We start from the raw sequence: 27,886 nt of genomic DNA on the forward strand, positions 1-27,886 counted from the left end.
AGTAAAATCACTTTGTTAACTATAAGAAATTTTGCATTACTCCCTTTTCTCCTTGAACTTGTATTTCTATTTCATTTTACTCTCACAGAAGTTTACCCTTAAGTAATGCAATTTTATGCTTAAAATATTTTATTGATCACTTATCACACTATACCACATGAATGTGAATTTACATTGCAATTTAATTTGTAAAAACATCCGGGATCATGATCCTCTGAAAACTTTCTTACCTATCATTACGAGTATTATTATTGCAATGATTAATCAAAATAACAGGATCATCGCTTCTCGGCCTTTTGGCTAAGATCAAGTGCAAAATAACATAGGACCATTTTTGTGATAGAAAATTTTATTGCAAATATGTAGTGCAAAGGTAGGCGATTTTTCCCAATGACTCTATTTTTTTTTTTTGGTAATGGTTAAGAAAACTTGTTCACATAAAACAAGTCTCTGGGAATGGAAAGGGTTTTGCATAGCAATATTAGTCAGTTTTTAAAAACTCCTTCCAAATGTGCCCAGAATCACGTAGTAATCATCATCAAAACTTATTTTAACAACCAACAGCTGATAACTGCAGGAGGTCCTTATTCAATTTTGTTGAAAGCACGTAATTGGAAACCATCTGACTTGCAAAAAGATGTTACACAGTCATTAAAATTATTGTCTCTCTCAATCCAAAACCAGTATTTCAATATGTTCCTTTGTTTGGACCCCTGAAAGGTTTATACACCCTCTGGCAGTGCACCTGAGAATGATTTTTGGGGGAGGGAGAGGTCTTTGTTTTTGTTTATTTGTTTTGTCTGCTCCTTAGAATGATAGTGACTTTTGTTCACTGCTGTATGTCCAGCACCTAAAAGAAAAATGTCAGATACATAGTAGATGCTCAGTGAATATGTGTGGGATGTTATGAAAGAATGTAAAAACCATGGGTGTCTGGGTGTGTGTGTGTGTAGGGGGACAGGGACAGACAAGAGGCACGAGTGCACTGATTTGAGTTTTTCAGTTCAAAGGCACTGAAAAGCCACCTTTCCCCAAATCAAAGCAGTAAAGAAAAGGCCTAATCTTTGACATCTAACCTGGGTTTGAATTCTGACATTGACATTGAATAGCTGCGACTTTGGCCATACCCTTGGTGTTAAAGAGTCTTACCCTGTTAAAAACAATACTTATCCCTCTCAAGAGGCATTGGAGGAAGTGACTACTATTTTTTAATAATTTTTAAAGTTTATACTCCACTTATAGTTATTATAAAATACTGGCTATATTCCCCATGTTGTACAATACATCCTTGTACCTTATTTTATGCCTAATAGTTTGTACCTCTTAATCCCCTACCCCTATCTTGCCCCGCCCCCTTCCCTCTCCCCACTGGTAACTACTAGTTTGTTCTGTGAGTCTGCTTCTTTTTTTAGTTTGTTATATTTTTTAGATTCTAACTATAAGTGATATCATACAGTATTTGTCTTTCTCTGTCTGACTTATTTCACTTAGTACAATGCTGGAGGAAGTGACAATTAAATATGATAATGTCTGCAAAGTATTGGCACCATTGTATGCACTCAGTAAGTATGAATTGTCCTTCATTTGGACCCTGCTTCTTTTCCTTTTGTTGGCATTACCTTTCCCTCTAGGCCAGAAATTTGCCCTATTGGATTTATTCTGCCCCTTCACTGTGGCAGATACTAAGCAGTAGACAAAATATAGATTTAGGGGCCTCAGGTTGGATCCAGGGCAGCGGAACCTCCTGGGCCTCAGTTTCCTTGTCTAGGAAACAGGAGTAATAAAGCCCTACCTCATAGGGTTGATGTGCAGAACAGTGCGTTAACTTTTGTGAAGTGCTTAGGATGGAGCCTGACACCCAGCAAAGGGTTAATAGATGAGTGCTTCCAGGAAGAGAAGGGACACCCAGGGTGACAGTGGAATGGGAGAGTGGGGATCCTCTCAGTTGCTCTGTCTCCCACACGGCATTTATAAGCTATATCAAGGTGTCACAGAGGGCCACGTTCTGGGGAGGAATGAACACCAGTGGGCAAGTTTCAGTGAGTGTAAGTGGCCACCATGAGTATCTGTGGCCAGAAGAACCACACATTTCCTTCAAGGCTCCTACCCCTCCAAAGCCCTGCCTGCTATTGGTCATGATTTTATAATCAATGGATAAAGTGGGGAAAACATGGAATAGCTTCAAATACAGGTGCCAGAGTCTCTTCAGCCATGAAGGAGGAAGCCGTAGTGAAAATGTGGACATGAACTCCAGCAGACGTTTGTCTGTCAAAGACAAAAAAAATCAGTATAGGAGACAGCTCCTCAGCAACCAAGCAGTCAGTCCCTTGAGAGAAAAATGTTGCCTTACAAATGGGATTAAGGCCTTCCAAGATTTCTTCAAGGAGGAAGCAAAATTGTGTGACTGAAACTCCTCAGATTGTTGAAATAAGCATTGAAATGGATAGTGATTTACATGTTACCCCAGAAACAAGACTTGCAAGAAGAGATTCCTACTCTTGACATGATCCTTGGGGTGGAAAGAAAAAATGTTCCTGTTCTACAAAGACACAAAGTTCACTGGATGCTGATAAAAAAGTTTGGTAGAACTGGAAGTGGACTTCAAAGGAGAGGCAAAACAGTGTAAGCGCTATATATGGTGTGAACATCATTTCTGGCAGCATTCTAGGACCTTACTGAGACCGAGGTTGCAGGATACTGTGGGCTTATGTTTTCCATGAGAACTTATAACAAGCAGTCAAAACCCCTCTTTCCTATTCAAAGAAAAATATACTTTTCTGAATTAATGAGAAGTGTCCTTTTCCTGAATAATTGAGAAATGTCCTTCTCCTGCTGACTCAGATTTATCCCCCAAATGGCATTTGATTAAACAGTTTATAGTCCCTGTGAGTCCACATTCAACATTTTTTGATACATTTGATTCATACTTGGCTTCTATAGAAGATGAGAAGATAAGTTTAGAGAGAGAGGACAGCTTGGTATTGGAAAGGGGATTGATCCCCTTCCCAATACACAAATACATACATTTGAAGACACTGTGTAGGGTAATTTGTTATATAAACTGGGACCAAAGTTAGCTCCTGGAATGACTGAAATAAATCAGGACAGTTCTGCAATTTCACAAGCTAATTGTGACTCAGAAGAGGACATAACTACCCTGTTTGCAGTCATGTAGGCAGAAGCAATGTCAGGTGTCTGGAGACAGCCATGCCCATGTTAGCAGTCAGGGAGCTTGGAAAGCCCGGACACAGATTGATTACATACACTGCCTCGGCCCGATTATAGGGAATCCCTGTTAATGGGGAATGATGGACATTACGAAGCTGAAGCTGCTCTTGAAGAGAAAGCTGAATGCACTTTTTAGCTTAGGGACTGGGTGCAAGAGTCCTCTGTGAGCTTCCATCATAACAGCAGATCCCTGCCTGCCTGAATTGAGCAGTGGAATCAAGTTTAGTTTTAATGCTCACAACACTTATATGATTCACTCCTCCACTGTTACAGGACTTTCAGAACATTATAAAGATCCCAGCTATTGCATGTTTTTTTTTGAACCATCGCTTACTGTATCACTAAATAGTACATTCCCTTTTGGTCTGCAATATATCTTTCATGCAGTCACCTGCAGGTGCGCCATATATGATGGAATTGGTGGGCTCCCTTTACCACCAATGTTACAGGGTTTTAAGAAAGAATGTCATTATAAACAAAAAAGTTAGAGTTCACTGGTTAGAATGAGAACCAGTCAAGGCAAAGTAAACTCACCTGTCCCCAAAGGGCATTACCTAGCTTTGCTTTTATGTGCATCAGACAGTCCACCTTTAGCAAGCACGCATATCAGTGTTAAGGTTTTTGAGTACTGTGAGTAAGCTTAGAGTTAGTATCTGTCAGATGTGATCTGCTGTTACTTAGACAAGCGTGGTGCCTACTGAGACAACACAGGCTAGAGCTACAGGTGTTCAGTAAGGCTACAAAAACACTTAGCCTACAAAAACACAGCCGACTTAGTTAACAGTTTGGTTTTCAATGGCTGTAGTAATTGAGTGAGGACACTCTAGGGCACTTGCTTTGAAGAATTCTATTTCTTACTGAAGAATGAATTATTAATATTGGATGAGTATTTCAACAGTGTGACTGATGTTTGAAATTATTTTTCCTAAGAACTTTTCTACAAACTTTCATAAGTTGCAATGTTTGTAGTTGCTATAAATCAAGCTTTGGAAGCCCCCCCCCCAAAAAGACTGCTTTCCTTTTAGGAAGAAAAAATGCAATTTTCTGACATGAGGGCATGGTGCATTTCACGTAAGTGTTGCTATAGTTTATACTCAGTCTCCACTGTTAAGTAAACTGGGTTTTCTAAATAGTAGTTCTTAAAACTTCAGATTTATAAAGTTGATAGTGGAATTTTATTTAAAGGCTGCAGGTACTAATTTTTAAAATGAGTGCTTTAACTAAAAGCAGACCTTTGAAATAGCTGCTGAAATGCAGTCCTCTGTGTGATGCTTTTAAGTTGACATGTGCAATCTAATCTGTAAAGTTGGATCTTTTCCTGTGCCCGTGGTGAGTTTGTGGTCCACAAAGAAAATGAGACTAGAAGATAGCCAAGCAAGTCAGATAACAGTAACTACAGTGGTTACTGATGTTGAGATTATTGGTAAACTGTAATTCGTAATTTGCATGGCAGAATTTATCTCCTTGTTATCAACTCTCATAGCTGAATTGCTTAAGTACAATTTATGGAATCTCAGTGCAGTTCATTTTTAATGGAAAATCTGAAACCTAAATTGCATATTTAAAAGGTACTTATAACCATTGTATCTGTAAATAACTTTAATTAGCAGCTCTTTGTCACTTAGAATAGTATGCAGTACTAAGTGAACGAATATTTTGTAAATAATATCAAATTCTAGTGTTTGCTGCAAGTATTGAACTGTATTTACACTTCTGTCCTAAATGTTTTTCACTAAAGTAATCAAATCCATTTGTGTGTCTCTTTGTCAGTGTGCCCTGTACCACTGGTGAGTGCTCCTTATTTTCCTAACCTGCTGCAACAGCATATTATTTTACATCCTGATGGCTATTGACAAGGCTACAAAAAAGAAAAGCTATATTTGTATGCAACACTAACCCTTTGACTGCTAAATTTTGTTTCTGCTTGCTGTGCCTTTTCATAGTTGATCTTTTTGTGCTAATAAAGTATGTTTGGTGTTCTCCTTATAAAAATAAAAACAAACACACACACACAAAAGAAACAAAATGAGAAAACTTTCCCAATGCCCCCAGCAGAGTGCGAGGTAGAGTCCTGTCCCGCCTCCTTGCCCTCAAAGCCCTGCAGCATCTTAAGACAACATGGGATCAGTGTACTCAGCATCACAGTCCCTGGGTTATATGGTATCTCTCCATCCAGCCTATGGTTTCCTCCAGAGTAGGGGGTCATTCTGTAAAACCCCAGACAAGCATAAGGCTCAGCACATGGAAACCACTTAAGTGTTCCTTAAGTGAAAAAATCTGGAAGGAAACTGCTACCCTCACACCTTGGCCAAGGACACCCACCCTGAGCCTAGAGGGGCAGCTGTGAACCAAGGCTTCCTAAAAAACTGGAAGGGGTGAGGGAATTTCTGCCAACTCACTGGCATTTCCTTAAATTTACTAAATCTGAGGAAAGGATGCTGGAAGCAAATTTGTAGGCCTGGAGTTGCCTAGAGGGCTGGGGCCAGGTATGGGCATCCAGCAGGGTTCCCAGGTTCCAGGTTGTTTATCTTAGTCTCCTTAAGAACAAGACATGCATGTTAAGAGGGAGTATTTTTAGGATCTGCAGATACTAACTACTACATATAAAATAGGTAAACAGCAAGATCCCACTATATAGCATAGGAAACTATATTCAATACCTCGTAATAGCCTATAATGAAAAAGAATATGAAAAGGAACATATATGTATGTATAACTGAATCACTATGCTGTACATCAGAAATTAACACAGCATTGTAAACTGATTATATGTCAATAAAAATTTTTTTAAAAACTAAAAAGAGGAGGTATTTTCTTTTAGATTTATTCAAAGCACCCCCTAATTTGCTGAAGTTTTAAGAAGTTCTATAACTTTGGGAGGGAAGAATCACTTCATTAGTATGCTTTCTAGTAAAGTAAAAGAAATACCCCAGAATGTTAACAGAATTTATCTCTAGGAAATGGAAGTACAGGATATTCTTTTTTCCCCCTGCTTTTCTGTATTTTATAGATTTTCATTAAAGAGCAGTGTTATTCTTACAACAAAAAACTGTACTTTAACAAATTTATACCACGAGTTCAAAAAAGTTTCCATCCGCAGATTTATAAAATAACACAAAATTAATTAAAGCATGAGGCTCCTCTGATTATGTTAAGTCCAATATTCGGAGAATTGGATAGAGTTTTCAGAAAGAATTTGTTTCGGTTTTGGGGAAAAATTAGCCCTACGCTAAGTGATGCTCTCATCTCACCTAACAAAGCATAAGTGATCAAAGACACCAAAGTCTACCATAATCCAATCATTTCAAACTGGTAATAAAGAGCAAACTTTAAAAGCAGCTAGAGATAAACTACAGTGAGATATAACTGCATACTGATTAGGTTTCAAATTAAAAAGACTGATCATAACAAGTGTTGACAAAATATGGAGGAACTAAATTCTCACACACTGTTGGCAGGAATACAAAATAATACAAACATTTTGAAAATAGTTTGGAAAATTCTTTAAATGTTAATTATACACTTACCATATGTCTCAGCCATTCTATTCCTAAGAGAAATGAAGTGTTCATACAAAGACTGTTACATTGCTGTTCATAGCGTCCTTACTTATAACAGCCCAAAACTGGAAACAACCCAAGTGCTACATATGTAGCAGTCACTTAGTAAATGGAGAGTGAGTGAATGCACACACTATCTCTGTGATAAGAGATATTTATATTTTAACAAGGATTTCTTTCATCTAACAGATGAGAGAAATTGATTGCCCAGGCAAGAGGAATCTTGTTTACTAAGTGGGAAATAAAGTTCAGGATTCCATATACTTTTGCCCAGGGGTTTATTTTCTCTTCAGATTGTACCTTAATACTAGATACTTTTTTAATGGATAAGAGGGAAATTTAAAAAATGGATTTGGACCAAACCAGTACTGACTGACCTCTTTGACTCCTAAGGGTTTTGTGTATGTCACAGATTTTTAACTAAGTTTGGTCTACCGAGAGTACAGATTCTAGATTACCCATATCTTAAAAACCTATAAGAAAGAAGATGGCGATTGTGAATCTGAAGGCCAAGGAGAATTCTTTAGAGCTAACAAGTCTCATTGGTTGGTACAGCTCACTGGCCTTCTGAAACAGTGGCAGGATAAGATCCTGACCTTGGAGTGATGGCAAAAGCGCTTTCAGCCTAACACTTCTTTGTACTACAAGCCTCACAGGCTGATCTAACTTCACCTGCCTGTTTACCCCTATTTCCCGCTGTGTCAATGCAGTGAAGATAACTTGCAGATAAAATACAAATGCTATCTGGTTTTTTTTTTTTTTGTCTTGCTCATCTCTTTCCCACCATGTCTACCTACTTCTGGAATTTCTCCCACCTGACATTTCCCTGCAGAATGCAAAGAAGGGAGAAGAAGCAGGAGGGGTCCAAATGTAACTAGAGTTATATATTTTATTTGAGCCTCATCTCTTTGTAGAAGGGGGAACAGAGATGAAAAAAGTAAGTGAGAGATGGTCTAAAAAAAAAACAACAAAAGAAGTGTGGTGTGTGAAGAAGGAAATCCTTCACTGGAATACCTGCTGAAAGTGAAATGAAGTGAGCCTGGATAAGGAATTCAGAGACAATTCTTCGTGCTGAGTATTGTGATCTGGGAGTGGGATCCCAGTGCTGAGCAGAAGAAGGCCAGCAGGTGGAAGAATCCCAAAGCAAGTCCTACTAGTTGTAACTAGTTGAGGTCTCCAGACTAAGTGGGTGGGGAGGATTTGCCAAGGGAATCTGAGCCCTTACTCCTAGTTCATCTCCAAGGGATCCTCAGTGGTTTGCCCTCGGATGTCTATGAATTCATATGCTGATGTGTCTTCTGACTGTGTCCTAGGCTAAGTCTGAGGTGCGGAGTTGGGAGCCAAAGACTGATACAGAGGCCAGTACTGCTGCTGAGGGTAAGTCTGAGCCCTTGGCCTGGATTCGAGCTCAGGTTCTGGCTCAGTCTCTGGATCCATCTCAGATTCAGGCTCCAGCTCTGACTCAGGCTCCATCTCGTGATCCAGGTCTAGGTCCAGATCTAGCCCAGGCTCTTGTTCTGACTCCAGAATGCGATCCAGCTCCAAGTCTAGCTCTGATTCCTCCTCTCTTACTGGATCCTGGAGTGTAGAGAAACCTGGACTTTTATTTTTGGGGATTTCGATAAAACTGCTGCTCATTTTATGCCTTGATTCTCCATTCTGAAATACACACAATTAGGTGGATTAAAACTTTCCAATTTTATTTAATTTTTGAACAGTCAGGGAATCTCAGAATAAATAGGTACCAGAAAATCATGGGCTCCTGACAAAGCAGAGAATATATCTGGTCTAAATTTGCTTTCTGTCTTCCTTATACCCTCTGGTTCCTCAGTTACCATTCTTCAGGCTCAATCAATCCATAACTTCCAATTTCTCTGGCTTTTTTAGCTACCCTGGATTTTATGGTCAGCCATTTAAGCAGCAATGGTCTTGGCAGCATTTGCAAACATCCTGTCTTCTTGATTTTACTTGTCTTTCCAAGCCCTCAACGGAAGCCTTGGCAGGACATGCAAGATCCTTGGTAATCTGGTCTCCTGCTGTCTTCTTTAGCTTTATCTCCATTCTTTTGCTCTAGTTATAAAGTTAGACTGGCAGATCTTTACCTCTGCTAGTTCATCAGTTCTGTTATTCATTCAATCCACCCCAGGGGTGGATTCTAAAGGGATAGCTAAGGGAAATATTTAAAACAGTTATTCACTGGTATGGAACTGGCACTAACTGAGCTTGCTGTGAAAGGATCTTTGAGGTCTCTGCTGGCTTGGATAACCCTCCCTTCAGTTGGAAAAGGATCCTGAATGACACCCAGATACCATAGCAGTGTGGGAACTTGGGACTCAGGTCTACTGCTATTTAACAGCTGGTAAGAGTGCCTTTCAACATCTCAAACTCTGACACAGCCACACTCAAAAACATTTCCTGGACTTTGCTCATCTCTATCTGATCAAGTGTTTCCCCCACCTCACCCCCACTTCACCCCCTCTACCCCAGTGCTTCACATCATCCAACCTTGTCTGTTTCTGAGTGGGTTTCTTGTATCACTGTCTCAGATTCATCCATGCTTAACTCAGAGGGCTCTGGCAACTTCCTTGACAAAGCAAATAGCACAGCGTCGTGGAGGGTGAGGAACAGCTGGGCCTTGGTGATGCTAGCGTCAAAGAAATCATTCTTCTCAAATGCCCTGACCACAGAAGCTACAAATCAAACCCAGAACACACACAGGGTCAGACACCTGGGAAGGAGAGCACTCAGGGTGGGAAACACAGACCTCTTCATAGGGTGAAGGATACTCACAGTGACATCCTGCAATGAGCACCAAGATGTTGGCATTTTGGAAAGCATTGCACATCTGTGGGGAGAGAGTAAATCAGTGTTAGAGATCTCACACTCACTAATTAGCTGAATTTTAAAACCTCTTTGGTCATTCACTCTTCCGGGGTAAATGTACCTCTGCAACCCCATTCAGCTGTATAAGCATTTGATGAGTGAACTGCTATATGCCAGGAAATGTCTAAAGTGGCAAGAATACAGAAGAGAATTAGACGGTCTCTCACGGGGTGGGGAGTAAGAGGGAGGGTTGCCCATGGTCTTAAGCAGGGGGGAATCAGTTCACATAAAGAGATAATTGTTCATGAGAGGACTTGCTAGGAGAGAGACAGGTACAGTGTGATGGGAACACACTGGACGGTCCTCATGAACAACCATATCGTGGCATTATTGCTTAGTGTTTGCATGTGACCCCCATCTCCCTGGAGTTCACTAAGGAGAAGCAGTAAAATGTGGCCCAGAGGTGGTCAAGTGATATAGCTGGGAATGGTATTCAGGAACCCTGAGGGTCATACTCAGAGCTGCTCTGCAAAGTTATATTTGACTTTAGTAAAACGTTAGATATTTAATATAAGATTAATAAACATCAGATGTCGACCTCAAGTATACCTCAGCCAGTGTATGTGCTCTGGGGCAATAAATCCTTATGTTCAATTCAAAGCAAGTCAATGTTAACCATAGTACTCTAAGACTGAGCAGATTCCATCCCTGAGCACTAAGTTAAAGTGTCAAAAAAAAAAAAAAAACAAGTAAAACAGACAGACTAGACTTCTTTAATTACCAAAGGACACAAGAAAGTCATTCCTGATTATATGGTAAATCATTAAGTCATTTGGTAAAGAGCTACTATAGGTATACTCTAAATGAAAAGCAACTTCAATTTGTGAAATCTCATGAATTAAGAAGTCTAAATTGAGTGGTTGTCTCTAATAAGAATGACTCCTGGGAATTTTCTTAGTGAGTTTCAGTTTTCAATTATAAAGTAAACAAAATATAACTATTACCTCCAACAAGACGGTATATAACAACTGCAAAAGGAATGAAGAAACCTGTATTTTTAAAGTATGAGTGTGTACCATGGATCTCTGAGGGGTGTAGAGTTAAGGTGCTGGACACTGCCTCAGTGATGGGGCTGGAGCAGAAAGTCATCATAGGGCAGATGTGGCTGGGTCATGCCAAGGACCAGGACATATGGTGCTTCCACAAAAAAGGAAGACACAAGAGGAGGTGAGGATGGCACAATTGTACTAAAGAGCAGGGAGAAGAGCAATATAAAGTCAGATGTTAAGTTCCAGCGCTGGACAGGCCACTTACCAGCTGTGAGCCTAGGACTCTTCCAGGGAAATACAGCTTGTCTCTCAGGCCTGTTGTGGGAACTAAATGAGACAGTGTACATAAATGTGCTCAACTCAGTCTGGCAGGGAGTAGGCATTCAATAATGTAGGTTCAATGAAATCTGAAGTTACAGCTACAGTGTGAGACTGGGAGACAAGAACACAGCCCAGTAGTATGACCTAAGATGGAAAAGCCTCAAAGACAAGACACGATTGAGTATATTTGAGTCTGAAAATGAGGGGGGAGGGGTTGGTGGAAAGAGGACCTTGTGGATAGGAAAGCCCTTAACATTAATCTCTTCCATGCTTCTAATTTTATAGATGAGAAAACCAAGACCCAGTGCAGTTTACTAAGTTACCACGTCTGATGGACAGTGAGCAGCAGTAAAGCCAGGGCAGAGCACATATCCACAGATCACTAACCAATGTTCTTTCTGCCACAAGAAGCTTCCTATTGCCTTAGACCAAAGAGGAGCTCAACCCACTTAAGACAGAATCACATTCCCTTAGGAATAAGATGTAAGATAAAATATTCATGAATATTTTGATAGAATAGGATCTGAGAATAAGAAGGAAAGCCAGCGTATCTCAAAAAAAGGTGGGTGCAGTCAGAGCTAGGAAGTAAGTGGGTTTAGGATGCGTAAGCTGAGCCATTGCCAACAGGAACAAGAGTGAGACAGAGGACTGAGAACTGAGATAAGCTGGCTGAAAAAAAGATATTGTACTTATGAGACATTAAACAGTAAAGCCAACACGGTTAGTTGTGCACCTAAAGTGTCCATATTGTACAAGAAGGAGAGAAATGAAAACTGCCTAAGAAACCAGAAAGTGGGAGAGAAGCCATGATTCAGGGAATACAGCTTTGGAAGGAAAAATCTTCCCTGCCCTTTTCGCCCAAAGATGCAGGCAGTGAAGAGGGAACTGGGGAGGACCCTAAAGGTACTAGATCAGGCAGCCCCACGCTTGTGATTTCATCACAACTTCCTCACATCTGAGTGCCTTTTACAGTGCCTAACTCTGAGCAGCTGAAGAGTGGAGAATTCCTGGTGAGCTTTTTTCTATAGTATTTGAACCTATTCCTTGAAAAATTCTGTAGCTAACTTCCAGGATGTGCTGGGGTTGCGGGATGGGGCACAGATTGCTGTTTCAATGGTGTTAAGAATTTTCTATTTTTCAGTCACTGAGAAATAATATGCCATGCATATGGAACCAACCCCAGTTCAGTAAATCAGAGTTGCTTTATTTTCTTTTTATTCTGGCTGACCTTAAACTGTCTTCTGTATTCTTGTTTCCAGTGGCCTAGGAGTCAGAGAGCAGCTGATTGGTGACTAAGAGGATTCAATCAGGATCAGGGCTGGGGTGGTGGTGGTAGGAAGGAATCAGAGCTCTTGTGAAAGCCTCCTTAGTACGTACCTGTCTTAATACGACCGAAGCCTGTGAATCCACCAAATGTACCATGGAGAAGTCCAGGATGATGGTGTGGATGAGGGGTTGAAGAGATGAGGCCAAGTAAGGCATGGGTGGTCTATCCCTGACCTGAGATTCGGAAGCTTCAGGGAGTGTTGAGAAGAGTCTGGAGGAATTATCAGAAGGCCAAACTTTCTCCACATCCTCATAGTTTGGTATTGGGTTTTCCTGAGATATGGAAGATGTTGTGTACGGTACTTGTTCATCAGACATACTTTGGTTTGTGTTCATGCTCTCAAAACGTGAGCAGCGGATCAGGTTAATGGAGGATGAGTACTTGTCTCGTTTACTTTCAAATCGTTCTGTGTAAACAACCTGGGACAACACAGTTAGGGGAGGACAATGATGAGAATCAAGCAAGGGCTGGGTGTACTCGCCACAATGCTGTTTCTATCCACCGTCTTCCCTCTTAGAAAACTTCTCCACAGGCTACGCGCATTTTTACTTAGATATCCGTCACTCCCAACTTAATTCATCTTTCCTTATCGTCACCACTCAGAGCATACCCCTCTCAACATCCCCACACGCATCAATGACATTGTCCTAGTGAGTCAGACTTATAACCATCTTTGATTTATTCCTTTCGCTCATCCCTGGATTCTAATTAGTCTCCAGTACCTACTAATACTTTGAAGTATTTCTTCCATCAGTCCCTTTTTTCCTTTTTTAAAAAATTTTGAACACATACAAAAATACAAATAATAGCTTTAAATGTCACATTAATAGAAAGTTATCTCCCTAGTCTGATTTAAAACTCTATGAATTGCTTCAAAATAATCTTGTGATTTTGAGGAGATTTAGGTGGCTAGGGGTATAGATGAAATGAGATTGGCTATAAGTTGATAAATCTTCAAGTGGATGATGGGTACATAGAGGCTCATTATACTTTTGTATGTATTCAAATTTTTCTGTGAAAAAACTTTTTTTTTTAAAGAACAACCTGGATGCAACTTGAGGCAATATGCTTAGTGAAATTAGCCAGTCACAAAAAGACAAATACTGTATGAGGTATCTGGAATAGCCAGATTCATAGAAATAGAAAGTAAAATGGGACTGGAAGGAGGAGGAACTGGGGAGTTGTTGTTTAATGGGTCAGGGTTTCAGTTTTGTGAGATGAAAAAGTTCTTGAGATAGATGCTGGTAGTGACTGCACAACAATGTGGATAAATTTAACACTACTAAACTGTAAACTTCAAAACAGTTAAGATGCTAGATTTTATGTTATATGCTTTATATCACAATTAAAAAAAAAAAGAAAAAAACAAAAACTACCTGAAGACAGAGACCCTTAAAATTCTTTTTTCCTTTCTCATAGTGTCATAGGTCTGGGCACATAGTATGAGCCAATAAATACTAGATGATCATATTCTACTCTAAAATGTATTTGCTGATGTCCTATGAATACCCTCTACAATGCTCAGTGTGGATACAAAATAAAAATTAGAGATAGAGTTAATTCTGTCATCTTGGCAGGGAAGTTGGTATTTTCCGGGAGATCAGTAGAACTGATGCTCCATTAGGGTGTGTGGGAATTAGAGTGGGTGTTTGGTGTTTGTAGGTGCCCATGTGAGGAGGGGGGTGGGAGCGTCTGTGTGTGGGAGACTAAATCTGTGCGTGCGTGCATGTTTATAGGTACAGTTGCCCCTCCAGGGTGTAGGTATGGACTGGGTGAAAGTCCCCAAAGCTAGAAATGAGTAGTCCTGCTCTGGGGAAAGGGAATATTGAGACCAAATCTGAGTTGGAAATTAATGAGCATTGTAATTCATCAGCCAAAAAATACTCTTCAGATGCTGTAAAATCACCATCTGTATTTATCTGCCCTCCACACCCCTATCATTTTCCTGGTCCCTGGCAGACTTCAGGAGATGCTGACAGATCCTTGGGAGGCCCAGCCACCTTGACCCTGCCCTAGCTGGAATCAGAAAACAATCTTTAAGTCATTTATTTTCAGAAATCTAAAGCTAGGTAGCTAAAGTGGAAGTTGAGGAAATAGGTACAATGGTCTCAATAGGCAAACTGTACTCTGTGTTCAGATAAGCTGCTGGCCATTGAGTAGTGACTCAAGAGTCAGAATATCTCCTCCTACTTCCTTTCAGGGCAAGATCTGAACCTTAAAAACCAGTGTCTCCATTTTTTGGGTAGAAATCTCTGATTTCCAATTACCTGTGGTGGGTCTAAGAGTTAAAATCCCTGAGGGGGTTTTCTTTTCTTTTCCTTTTTATTTTTTTAAACTATGACTGCACTTCTTTATCAAATGTGGAGAAAAATGCAGAAAAGAAGAGGTGTTTCTAACCCTGGGCCGTGGCTCCAGTTCATCACAGTTGCAGAAACACCGACAAATCTTCTGTTGCTGTGAGCCATCTTCACTTTGACTAAACAGGGCGTAAACTTCTTCTTCTGTAAGAGGCACCCTTACCATTTCAATCTGAAAGGTATAGGAGGGGTCTCTTGCAGATGGTGTATGGGGGAGAGGGGGAGAGCCAGGACAGGGAGGAGAACAGGTGGAGAAAGGCAGGGGAGGAAGGCCATCACCTCACTTAACAACTTGTGCTTTAGGTAGTAAACGTTTACAAATGTGATGGAATTGCAGCACTGGAAGATCTTCACCCCAGGAATGTTTGTAACCTGCAAGACAAATGGAAATTTGAAGGAAATGTCTCAGCTCTTTTATGGAGTAGGGGGGAAAAAAAATCTTTAGAACCTCCTAGAGAATCTATATTCTTCTTTATAGAGGCAAGAAGGAGAAAATTCCTTCCTCCCATTTTCACCCCCCTGCTTTTCCTGCTTTCCTCTTTCCCCTCCATTTCCTCACTCCTCTTTTACTTGGCCATCCTCCCCGTAAAGTTCATTTCAAAATTATCCTTAACTGGCTGCATCATTTTCCCCATCTCCGTAAATGCGTATCTGTAGTGCAGCAAACAAGAACGAAGGGATTTTGTAGAAAAACAAAGCAGCGGGCCTGGTCCACCCCATCTTTTGGGCAAAGGAGTGGGGGTGATGTGGATTCTTACCTCTCGATAGTCATGGATGCTTCTATAAATATTGGTGTTGGGGATCTGACCCAGGAGGAGAATCTTAGTTCTGAAAGTAAATGCATTTGCCTTTAGGTCAAAGTTGCCTTGCCTTGCTATGGCCAACTTCCTATTACCCAAGACAAAGTACCTGTGTGACTGAACAGTGATGATGAAAAAGGTAAAAGCTACTGAAACCAGTAGTCCAACATCCAGTCCCAGGAAAATTGCAGATATGAATGTCACCATCCAAGCAATCTTATGGAAAAGAGGAAGAAGGGAAAAGAAAGACCATGATAACAAGCAGAATTGAGAAAATCCCAAGTCCTATTTCTCAACTCACCTTTACTCTCTCCCTCCCAACACCTGGGATTTAGACAACAAATCCTACAGCCATAGGGACTGGTGCCATCACAAATAATTGGGTCCCAGGGGTGCTAGCAATTCTTTTATGCATCCCTGGTCACTTCTTTCTTCATCTATCTTGAAACATCAGTTTCCTCACGTGCAAAATAGGGATAGTAATATTGATTTTATAGGTTTTGTTGAGATTAAAAGTCCTATTTGTAAAGCAACCCAGAACACTCCCCAAATTAGTGATTGCGATTTTAAGACCTATAATAGTTGCTGGGAATCCTTAACATCCCTTCCAAGCCCCTTTCCCACCACCTTTTCCATCACTTTCAGCAGATGACTTGACTTTCATCTTTACAAAGAAGATAGGCTGAAACCCCCTTAAATGTTTACTTCCCCCTCCACCTGCCACTTGTTAGTTAACATCTGCACTCAACCTTCTCCCCGATTCTTTTGGAAGTGCTGTCCCTCCTACTCAGAAGCTCTCCCTGTGCACTGGACCACATCCCTTCTTAAATCTCAGGGACCTGGATCCAAAAATGATTCCCTTTTGCATCACTTTCCCTTTACTAGCTCCTTCTCCTCTCATTGTATGACATTCCCCATCTTTTATTTCTTGCTGTTTCCCCTTTATAGCTCTAGTTTTGTGCTCTAGAGAGAAGGAAGGTGCTCCATCACTCTTCCTGGCAAGACTTCCGTGTCTTATTAGGATTCGTGTCTCCTCTCCTAGGATGTATTTCTATTAGCTGGATTAAAAGTCATTCAAATGTGCAATGTATGAGAAACCCTTTTTACCAGATCTGTATGTAACTGTTGCTACTTAATTAATTTTATTTGATTGAACTTTGCATCATTGGAATGGAGTCAGTACTTCCATGCACCAATAACCTTGACTCCTTTTTTTAAGCACAAATATAGTACTAGGCATCAAAGAGTGCCTAGTGTCCTTCACACTGATCTCCTTCGTCTGTTCTCTTCCCCTCTCTGCAGCCTTCCCCTCCGTCCTCCCTGACCTCAGCCAGTGCATCTACACTCACACAGTCATATTGGTTCTGCCTCCACAGATTTGGTAGGTTGTAAACAGTTTCAAGGTACGGTAGGGCGTTGCTCAGAACAATACCAGCCAGCACAGCCTGTGGGGAAAAGATAAACCCTGCTTCACTTTCCTTTCAGGGGTAAAACTTTCAAGTCTCCACAAAGGAACTACAGAGTCAGCCTCGCCAGCCAGAGATATTACGCACTGACAGTTCATAAAAATACCATGTCCGAGCTTCAGCTCACTGTCTAGTCAAATACATATTCTCCACATTTTTCTCTGCTCGCCTCCATGATTTGTCAAACACACAAGACGAGGCAAGGCCAAGTGACTGATTCGGCTGGTAGAGCTACCACAAGCCACAATCAGATCACTGATTACCAAGGGAAAGGAAGAGTAGCCACTGGTTGTGACCATCTAGCTCCTTCTGTTTCAGTATTGTCTCTTTCGGTGTATGAGGCAAGACCTACAGGGAGGCTGGCACCTTTGGCCATTTGTCTTATCTTTGTCTACTTGGCTTGACATCATCTATGTTACCAATGTTACCTAGAAACCATCCTCAGATGGGATGACAAATTAAGGGAATTTCCACTCACAGAAACTCTAAAATAGTTTCAAGTGGGCTTTTTTTTCCGGTCTAATCATGATGCACTTTAATTATCTCAACAATGAGATACCATTTTTCAGTCCATCAAATTAAACCAGCAAATTAAAAACATTGAAGATGCCCCATAAAAATGGCTGTTGAGTATGGTACTTTTGGAAAATAACTTGGCAATATATCAAGAAATGCTGCTATACTTCCACACAGACATTCTGTTTTACTTTTAGAAATCTATCCTAAATGTAGAAAGGGTAGACTACAAAATTACTCATTGTTGTGTTATTTATAGTAACAAAAATTCAGACAACTTAATATTCCAATAATAGGAAAGTGATTAAATAAGTTATAGTATGGACTATTGTGCTATATGTTAAATTAAAACAAGAATACCAGATTGTGTGTAGAGTTAGATCACAATTATACAAAGTACTATCCATACATAGAAAATAATATTGGTGAGACATATGCCAAAAGGTTAATAGTGGTTTATTTGTGATTGTGGATGATATTTTTATCTACTATGGATTTTCCAAAGTTTTAAAAGTAGGCATGTCTCCTTTTGTAATGGAAGGAATGTTTCTTAAATATAAGAAAATGAAGATCTATACTCATAGGGATGTAAAATCAGAGCCTCAACATAGAATCTAACCTATTTTAAGAAACATTTTCTTATGTTCATGAAGGCCCTGCATTAGCTTAACATTTCTTAGCCTCTTCCTAGCCAGCCTCTCCTCTATATACTCTGCCTGGGAATTAGAACTAATCCTACCGCGAGGATGGCATCGGTCCAAGATTACTCTGGTTTTCTGAGGTTACTCAGTGACCAGTTGGACTCAACAGGTTGGTAGAGGAGGGAAGGGCAAACAAAGATGGAGTCATCAGAAATAACTTCTTCCTCATCTTCATCTTCTTTTCAATCAAGAATCTCCAAAAATTTCTGCAATTTGCAGGGAGATGTAGTAGGAAAGATAAGAAATCCAACTTCTTGGGCTTTTACAAGATTTTTGGCTTGAGGTATGGAGTATGAAGAGGAAACAAATCTTTGTAAAACAATGTATAATGAACATTTTACCTTTCTGAATATTAAGATAAAAGATGCTCATGTATAAAGAAGAATTAAATTTATATATAATTTCCATCATCTGAGAGATAACCACTGTTAACATTTTGGTATATTGTATGTATTTTTCATACTAAATTGGAACAATATTGAATATACTATTAAATCATGTTTTTTAAAAGTTGATGTTGATTTCCTTGCTAACTAGTTGAGATCCTAGCCAGGATGCTCCACCAATTACTCTCCTAAGGATTTTGCAACAAGCAAATGGTAGCTCAAAGAAGGAAAGAATCATTCATAGTTTAATACTTGCAGAGCCCCATTTTATAGAAATTCCGATATTCCACTGATCAGATTGTGTTCACATTTTCTCACCCAGAAACATCCTAGCTAGATGCTGTGAAAATAATGTGCCATACATGGTTAGCCAAAAGCAAGGGCTGTTCTATCCCCAACATATTTATAGTTAAGGGAGTGCTTACCTACTTTTACCACTACCCTTCAGTGAATTCTGATAGATTTTTTTATTTGAGATTTTTTAAAATTCTGATTCTTCTATAAAGCTATAAAGAAAAAAAATCATTGTTCAAAGTAAATTAGTGGGTGGCCCTCCTAAAATAGACTCCCAAGAGTTATAGCACCAGAGGTGCTATATAAACTAAATTCTGGAGATGGCTTCTGCTGGGAATCAGAGGACAGCTTGTGGGATAAACACAAGCTTAATCCCGCCCACCATGCATATATTCCATGGCTGGTTTCGAAGGTCCCTGAACCACAGGAGCAGAAGGCAGGCACAGCCTTGAGATGGTCCTGCTCTACTGAAACCTGATTCTCCAGGTGGAATAGATGTGTTCAAAAGAATGAGGATAATATTTACAACCACTTCAGCTTCAGGGACTGCCACCTCAGTGTGTATCCAGGCTGCTGCACCTGGAATAAAATCTCTCCCTCTCCTTAGTACTATCTAAAAATAGCTAAAGGGAACGTTATGGAAATTTAAAAGGAAATTATGGTCACTGGACATTGATCTATATTGTAACTTAGATTGATTATAGCCAGTAATTAATACACCTGGCATCTCTAAAAGTAAGGTCATCAGTCTCACACAAAAGGAAGAAATGGCACATAAGAGGCATCCTAGCTGAACAGAGTTAAACCTCAATTTCTATACCTTGCCTCCTACTGTTGTGAACTAACCAGAGGCAGTGTGGCAGCAGTAGGGGGAAGGAGTTCACATGAATGCAGAACAAGGCCTTCTGGAGACTGTTTAGGAAAACAGATGGCATGAATGCACAATGAGCTTCCAAGCCTGTGCTGGTAATGGGCGTTCTGGCATTTGAAGTCTATTTTGGTCATGTTTAACTGAATCCTTACTTCTGAAGTTTACTTTTTAACTTGAGCAATTTAAAAAAAAGTTTATTGAGAATAACAATTTTTTCTTGAGTGCTTATTATTTGTTCAACACCATTCTTTATATATTTTACATATTATCTTATTTGATTCCCAATTCCATGTGGTAGATGCTATAATTTTAAAGGAAAGCAACTAGAAATAGGTTGGGGCAATCGCTGGGGACAAGCTGAATGCAGTTCTTCTCAGAGATGCCCTACGAAGATGCTATCTGGAGATCCATTCTTTATTGACTTAGTTATCTGCTCAGTCCTACTTACATTTGGCAGCTCATAGAAGAAGCGTCCCACCTTCACCATCAGGAGCAGCATCACACCTGCGCCTACCAGAGATGCAAACTGAGGAGACAGAGCCGGTTGGAGAGAGACCATCAGGAATGTACTGGTCCCTGTCTGTAACTGAGGCCTTCTGCTTTGTGAGAAGCGTGTCATTTTCTCTTAAAAGGTGTTGAGTATAACCATCTAGCATAAGTGCATTTTTTGGTGAACATTTTTTAGGTCTTGTTAAAGTGCCAAACACAAACTAGGTACTCAATAAATACTTGACTAAGTGCATGAAGTCTTCCTGCCACAAATTGTCTTGGGTATTTGATTCTTTCTTGCAATAGCTTTGTGCTACGAATCTGAAGTCTCCTAAAATCTGACCTGCATCTCCTTCTAACTTTAACCTCTCTTTGAACAGTTTAGGAGAGCTCTAGTAGACTCACCACTGTCAGCCCTGAAATCCCAACTTTTCCACCTCGCTCTTTTGGAGCTTGGATAGCTCTGCATCTAACGGCTTCAGTGGGGCTTCATCTTAAAAATACCACGATATTCACTTCCAATTTTCTGACTTTAGGTTCTCTCTGCCTCGCTGCCATCAAAAAAAGTTACGAACATGAGTCAGGGCTGTATATAGCAGCTCTGGATCCTACCCCAGCTGGCCTGGCTACTCTGGGCTCAGTACTACTTGGTAAGCAGTGATTCAGACTGTCCAATACAGGTAGAAAGCTAAGAAGCATAGTTCCCTTTATAATCTCAAGGCTCTCTGGACATAGTCTTGAACGCATTATATCCCCTATTGATAAATTTCCATTGTTTAAGCCCCTGCTAATAAAAAAATAATACAAGGCAGTATAATTACCCACTGTGATGGGGGGAGAGGATGAAACTGTAACCTCAAGTTAAAACAATGGCATATATAAGCAAGAACAAGCAAGCTTATATCTAAACCATTAAATGACCACTCAGCAATAATTCTCTAATTTATTCTCTTTATTTCTTAGGTGTGAAAAAAATTGCTCCCTACTGGATTCCCTCTCACTGCTCATTGCTATTTGCCATATAAATGCAACACTGAAAATAGTAGCAATGAAATCAATGTCCTACTTCCTCCTTTCCCCGTCCTAGATGATTCACAGCTACGGGAGCAACTCAGCATGGAAAAGCTGTAGGAAGGATTCAAGAAAATGGATCACTACACCTGAAACTCGGGAAGTTGTCATGGCAAACATTTCATACACTGTGGAACTTAAAACAGGCAACTAAGAGCCATAAACTTCTCCAGCCAATGTACAAGCTAGCCTGATGCTGCACCTAATTTCAGGATCTGGCTTCAGGCATTCTTGTTTGGCACTATACAAAGAAACTGCTTTAATTAGCATAGGAACATATATCAGGACTTTTCCTTCCTACCACTCCTTTCCTCAAAAATTCTTCTGATTATTTTTAAGGAAACAAAGACATACAGATACCAAAATAAGTTATATAAAACTTAGTTTAAAATGAGTACAAACCAGATACTGAATCCCATAAAACTTGCTGCTCAGAGAGGGTTAGGAGGCCTGCCAATAATTGTGTCCCCCATGGCTGCACATGCAGGGGAGTGGGCTTTGGGATTAGAGGGCCATCCTTAGTGGCATTGTGCCTTAGGAGGATGCTTGATGGCTCTCAGAATCCCAGACTCAGTGCCTTGACAGGGTCTAGAGACAGCAAGCATGTGTAACTTTACATCTCATGCATGTTTTGCTTTTCTGCTCTGACTTACCATCACTTTTCCAGGCTTTCTTGAACAAAGACTGATTCTGCCTTCTTTCCGAGAATTTAAGGCAATACGAGTTCCCGCAGACCACAGCCACAAACGACATGCAGACCTTCAGATACCCACTGTTCCGTAAGTAGTGGACAGTATATTACCTACCATGCACCAGTCAGGGCACCAGCGGCCTGGGATAGAAGCTCTAATTTTTGAACATCTTAAGTGACAGGCACTATGATGGGCATTATTATCATCCAGTTTAATCCTCACAACTGAAAGGTTATCCTTATCTCCATTTTTATAGATGACAGCCTCAGAAAGCAAAAGTAACTTGCCCAGAGTCACACATCCAGGAACCACTAAGTCAGGTTTCAATCCACCTGACTGGCTTGACTTCAAAATCCAGGCTCTCCCCACGACCCCAGCTGCTTCCTCTAGAAATAATACAATTCACTTCTTTCTTTTATAATTTCTTTCTTTCGTTCTTTCCCCCCCCAAATAATAACTCATTTTTAAGCAGTTTTGGGAACCTGGGGACAAGGCAGGAAGGCTGGTCCTTGGAAAGCAGAGAACCAGGAAATGAACCCAATCACAGAGAAGAGGGAAGCACAGTGGTCAGAACTGGACAAGCTGGAAGGTGTAGTGGGAACAGTTAAACTGGGCCTGCCAGCAACTCAAGCCCAGGCCATGGAAGAATGGTTAATAGGTGTTGCTGCAACCAGTGAAGACAAGTGGGTTCTACACAGGGAAAAATTAAAGTGAAATACAGATACATTATATACAGTTTGTATTTATGGTTATAAGTAAGTAAGTAAGTACGTAAATAAATAAGTAAGTAAGTAAGTAAGTAAATAAATAGATAGATAGATAGATAGATAGATAGATAGATAGATAGATAGATAAATAAAAGTGGCCCTTGGTGGCAGGTCGTATCTGAGAGGTTCAGAGCCATCCCCGTGGCTTCCCTTTCCTGTAGTCCTGGGGAGCTTTGAAAAAGTGGGGGTGTTCTCAGGCAGAGTGAATCAAAAATCTCCAGAGAAAAAGGGTGGAGAGTACAACCCCTGCTGTGGGATGAAGAAAGCTGAATGAGACTCAGAGACCTTTGCTGGTCCAGATCATCAACTCAGATTGGAGACTGGGTAGCTCCAATGTGTAGGGCCAGGGGCCAGTGGCATTCTCTGCTTGAACCAGCAATTTGCCCTGGATAAATCATCATCTTGGGGAACGGTTTACCAGCATCCCTAGGGACATGCTTCTCTGTGAAGGGTCACTGCACCACAGAGAGAGATGTCATTGATAGGGGAGTGTGTTGTATGGGAGAACAATGCAGCAGCAGAAAACAGAATGAGAACCACAGGCTGCCTCTGAGGCAGGCACTGTCCAACAGGCTAAAGGCAACTCTGAGGCTGAATGGAAATCCTTCTTCCTTCCCTCCATCAATTTATACATAACCTAACCCTTTTTCGATGAGCCATGAAAGTCCCACTTCCTCCATCATTCTCCTTCCTGCAATATTATGGCATTTTTTACTGACTGTATTTATTCTGCACTTAATTTTTCTTTCACTGTGATTTAGTTTTATCCAGATGCATGCATCTTTTCTCCCCAAATTTGTTATACTTGTATACTAAATAAGCAAAGTGTGTTAACAAAAGTTGGCAAGAACTAATGTCTGGAACTGCCATTACCATTTCTTCTTTTATTGTATTTTCAAATTTAATTTTTAAAATTATTTATTTATTTTATGAAGGTACTGGGGATTGAACCTAGGACCTTGAGCATGTTAAGCACATGCTCTGCCACTGAGCTATACCCCCACTCCACTTCCATTTCTTCTTATCATAAAATCTTCTCATTTTGGCTTCAAAGTTTTTGCACACTTGCAAAGAACATCCGTCTTTTTAACATGACTCATCTTCCTTCTTTTTGCCAAATAGTAGTGCAAAAGAGCTACACCTTAAAGGCCAGTGTGTCTGGTAGAAGCTCAATAACAACAAACCCAGTCCACATAAAATATGACATGGTGTTACTCTAGACCCATGCTCTCACCCCTGCCTAACCTTATGACTTTTATTAGCTTTCACCCTATATTTACCCATAGACTGTGACACTTTATCTTTCCCATTCAAATTTAGTGTCCATTCTTTTGACGCTTTACTTTTTGTCCACGGCTATACCTTCCTACTGTGCTTTTGTGGACGAAGCTTGTCTTTGAATTCTGTCACTGCTTCTCTGCCTTCTGAACCTTGACTCATTCCCTGAGCTTACTCTGGTTTCAATTCTGATAGTTCTTTGGCATTTGTTCATGCTACATAAATGAGAGATAAAATAAAAATAAAATAAATGAGAGATGGGACAAGAGATGTCCCATCCCTCATGTTGTAAAGTTGTAACTTATCTGGTCATTTTAAAACTCATGATCACTGGACTTAAGAAATCTCATGCCTGCAGTTAGAGAGCTCACCTTTAGAGCCTTCTCTACCACCATTGTCCCTTCACCTCTTCTCTTCCATACACCTGTCTTTTAAGTTTTCTAATTCAGGATAACTGAAGAGAGTCTGACCTAGATAATTTTCTCTTATACAAAGGCAGAATGGTCATAAATTCCCCAGGTTCACCTAGACAAAGACTTTACCCTTTATCACGAAAGCCTCTTGTTATGCCTTTTGAGGAAGCCATAATGTTAGTTCTGCTGCCAGGAAGGAGAGAGTTGTATTAGTGCTTTCCCAGACTAGGGCTGAGAATATATCTCCCTGTGGGGAAAAAAATGTTTATTGGTGATGGTTAGTTTACCTGAAATATTATCTTTCAGGTACGTTACATGGAAAGTGGCTTTTTGTGGGCTAATATGTAGAAGCCTCTTACATAGAATAATATTTCTATAGAAAATGACTATCAAGTTCCACACTGACAGCATTGATAGGTTTTAAGACAAAAATCTAAGCAAAAATTAAGGTGAGTATGAAATCCAAATTCTTCCCAAAAGGATAATATTAAAATAGCAACATGGTTAAACTAATATAATCACCTTCTGTGAACATACATGTGAATGGACATATATGCCTTTATATATTAAAGGTCAAATTCTATTTCACACACCTGTTGTCTTCCTCCAGATTTATCCTGGATAACAGTCCTGATAACAGCACCAGTAAACACATAGGATCTGAAAAATGAACTGACGACATTGCAAAGGCCAATGGCTATTAAATCCTGTAAAGAAATAGCAAACATCTTAGACCCTTTATGTGTTGAAGAAGGCTGATTTGACTTTGAACTAAAGGTATACTGTTATTTCTTGTGTATGAAGATAGGGTTGTTTATATCACTTCAAGTAATACTGAAATATTAGAAACAACTGAAAGATGGCAAATCTCATTTTTACATTTTAGCTAGCAATCATAAGGAAAGCACTTTTTCCAGGTGAGAAAATGAGACTTTTGCCTTATTATTCTCCCTTACATGATCGCTAAGACTTAGAATAACAGAAGGAAACATAGTATTATTTTTCTTACTTCCTTCTATAGTATCCTAAAGTCAAAGCAGGACACTTCTTGCTTTCACATATCCTTTTTGATTTCTAGGGAAAGGGCCAAGCTCAGAATAGTTGGAGATTTTTTTTTGCAATGACAAATACTAAGTGAAGTAAGCCAGAAAGAAAAATAAAAATACCATATGATATCACTTATGTGTGGAATCTAAAGAAATGAGACAAATGAACTTATTTATAAAACAGAAGCTGACTCACAGACAGAAAACGTGTGGTTACCACCGGTGGAAGGGGGTGGTGTGGAGGGATAAAATGGGAGTTTGGGATTTGCAGATACTAACTACTACTTATAAAATAGGTAAACAGCAAGACCCTACTGTATAGCACAGGGAACTAAATTCAATACCTTGTAATAACCTATAATGAAAAAGAATATGAAAAGGAACATATATATGTATAGCTGAATCATTATGCTGTACACCAGGAACTAACACATTATAAACCAACCACAATAAAAAAATTCTCTTTCAATTTAAAAAAATGACAAAGACAATTTCTGGGATAGCAACTTAGTTATATTATTAGCTTAGTTTTGATATTCCACTGCATTGACCTCTGAGAACTTGCTGGAAAGGAAGGTAAAAGGAGTTCTGCTAGCTTAACATGATGCCATAGGTTATCTCCCTGCCTCCCTATACCATGTCTGTTCTAGAGTAACAATACTCACATTAACTCAGGTGGCTTCAAAGCTAAGTATGCCACACTTCTCAAAAACCCTTTGGTAATTATAGTTCAAATTTTGGTCCCAGGGACTCTCTGGTTAGAGAAGAATCCAGTTTTCATGTTAGCAGGAGGCTCAAGTTAGAGAACAAAGACTAAAAGGTCAGAGAAAGTAATAGACAGGCCTGTCCTCTCACCTGGTTGGAATTGACGTCGTAGTTATGGAAGATGGCAATCTTCCTGCCCAGAAATACGAGCAGAGATGAGCTCACCACGGCTAAGGAGAAAGATTCTAATATAACTGCAGTAAGCATGCTCAAATCTGGTGTTTCAGGAAACAGGAAGCTGGAATAAAATGGTAGAATTATTCCTAGAGCACAGGAATCATTTATTGGCACCTCCCCTGACTTATCATATGTGGGTCAGGCCTGACTTTTTTTTTTTTAATAAAAATAAGAGATAAGAGCAGTCACTGAGGCAGTAGCTTGCCAAAATTGCCAGCAAACCAAGGCAAGTTACAGAAGCCATTAAGAGAGCATGCTCTGCTATCTTCTAGTTCAAGGTTTCTGCCATGTGCCAATGGCAGCAAATAGAACAGGCAAAACAATAAAAGCTGAGGAAAAATGGTTTATTTACAGTGTTCAAGACCACACCAGGGGATAAGCAATAGGCAGACATCTAAGATGGTTTAGAGCTAAAAAGCTCAATATATCCCTTCTAGTCACACTCAACTCTCTCAGGGTATATAATTTCAGTCCTTGTCCTTTATACAAATTATAACTGATTCTATCCACATCTTTTTTCCCTCAATTTTTTTGTGGTGAAATATACATGAAATGAAATTTACCATCTTACCCATTCCATACTGTACAGTTCAGTGGTATTAAATATATTCATAATGTTCAACCATCAAAACCATCTACTCCATAATTCTTTCATGTTATAAAGCTGAAACTCTATACCCATTAATCAATAACTCTCCATTTCCCCCTTCACCCAGCCCTGACAACCACCATTCCACTTTGTGCCTTGATGATTTTGATTAAATACCTCAGTAAGTGGAATCATATTGTATTTGTCTTTTTGTGATTGGCTTATTTCACTTAACAAAATATTCTCAAGCTTCATCTGTATTGTAGTATATGTCAGATTTTCCTTCCTTTTTAAGGCTGAATAATATTTTAGTGTATATATAGATTACATTTTACTTATCCATTCATCCATTGATGGACATTTAACAGTTTCTTCCAGTTTTTAGCTATTGCGAATAATGTTGCTATGAACGTGGGTGCACAAATGTCTCTTCAAGATGCTGCTGTTAATTTGGTGGGGGGTATTATATCCAGAAGTAGAATTTCTGGGTCATATGGTAGTTCTCTTTTTAATTTTTTGAGGAACCAATGTACTACTTTCCACAGTGGCTGTACATTTTACATTTCCTCTAACAGTGCCCAAAGTTCCATTTTCTCCACATCCTAACCAACACTTGCTATTTTCTGTCTTTAAAAAAAAATAGTAGCCATTCTAATGGATGTGAGGTGGTATCTTCTAGTTTTGAATTGCATTCCCCAAATGATCAGTGATGTCGAGCATTTTATGTGCTTCTTGGCCACTCCTATATCATCCTCCTATATCGTCATTTCCCCACTTTTTGAGTCAGGTTGTTTGTTTTTTGTTGCTGCATTTTGGGAAATCTCTATATATTTTGGATACTGATCCCTTATCATAGGTGATTTGCAAATATTTTTCTCCTATTCTGTGAGTTGTCGTTTT

General features: G+C 39.8%; 1 protein-coding gene and 2 pseudogenes across 5 annotated transcripts in view; 2 read left to right on the top strand and 1 right to left on the bottom strand.

The window, feature by feature from the left end:
* The first annotated feature begins 280 nt into the window (after positions 1 to 280).
* Positions 281 to 434, top strand: LOC116147871 (U2 spliceosomal RNA; annotated as a pseudogene).
* A 1,716-nt stretch (positions 435 to 2,150) lies between these two features.
* LOC105101341 (suppressor of cytokine signaling 5-like) lies at positions 2,151 to 3,756 on the top strand (annotated as a pseudogene).
* Positions 3,757 to 6,101: 2,345 nt separating this feature from the next.
* SLC26A8 (solute carrier family 26 member 8) overlaps positions 6,102 to 27,886 on the bottom strand; it is a 52,451-nt gene continuing 30,666 nt past the window's right edge. For 2 of the 5 annotated variants that reach the window (XM_031434846.2, XM_064476429.1), the window contains 12 exons: positions 26,311 to 26,458; positions 25,003 to 25,116; positions 20,148 to 20,225; positions 16,815 to 16,910; positions 15,575 to 15,681; positions 15,424 to 15,493; positions 14,945 to 15,037; positions 14,706 to 14,837; positions 12,359 to 12,727; positions 9,579 to 9,633; positions 9,294 to 9,478; positions 6,102 to 8,447 (listed from right to left, as the gene is read on the bottom strand). In XM_031434846.2, the coding sequence (XP_031290706.1) occupies positions 8,103 to 8,447; positions 9,294 to 9,478; positions 9,579 to 9,633; positions 12,359 to 12,727; positions 14,706 to 14,837; positions 14,945 to 15,037; positions 15,424 to 15,493; positions 15,575 to 15,681; positions 16,815 to 16,910; positions 20,148 to 20,225; positions 25,003 to 25,116; positions 26,311 to 26,458 (1,792 nt within the window). In that variant the 3' untranslated portion in view covers positions 6,102 to 8,102. The remainder of the gene's footprint in view (positions 8,448 to 9,293; positions 9,479 to 9,578; positions 9,634 to 12,358; positions 12,728 to 14,705; positions 14,838 to 14,944; positions 15,038 to 15,423; positions 15,494 to 15,574; positions 15,682 to 16,814; positions 16,911 to 20,147; positions 20,226 to 25,002; positions 25,117 to 26,310; positions 26,459 to 27,886) is intronic. The other 3 variants (XM_064476428.1, XM_031434849.2, XM_064476430.1) reach the window with 3 other exon arrangements.

Source organism: Camelus dromedarius, chromosome 19 (genome assembly GCF_036321535.1).
Source record: "Camelus dromedarius isolate mCamDro1 chromosome 19, mCamDro1.pat, whole genome shotgun sequence".
Lineage (NCBI taxonomy): Eukaryota > Metazoa > Chordata > Mammalia > Artiodactyla > Camelidae > Camelus > Camelus dromedarius.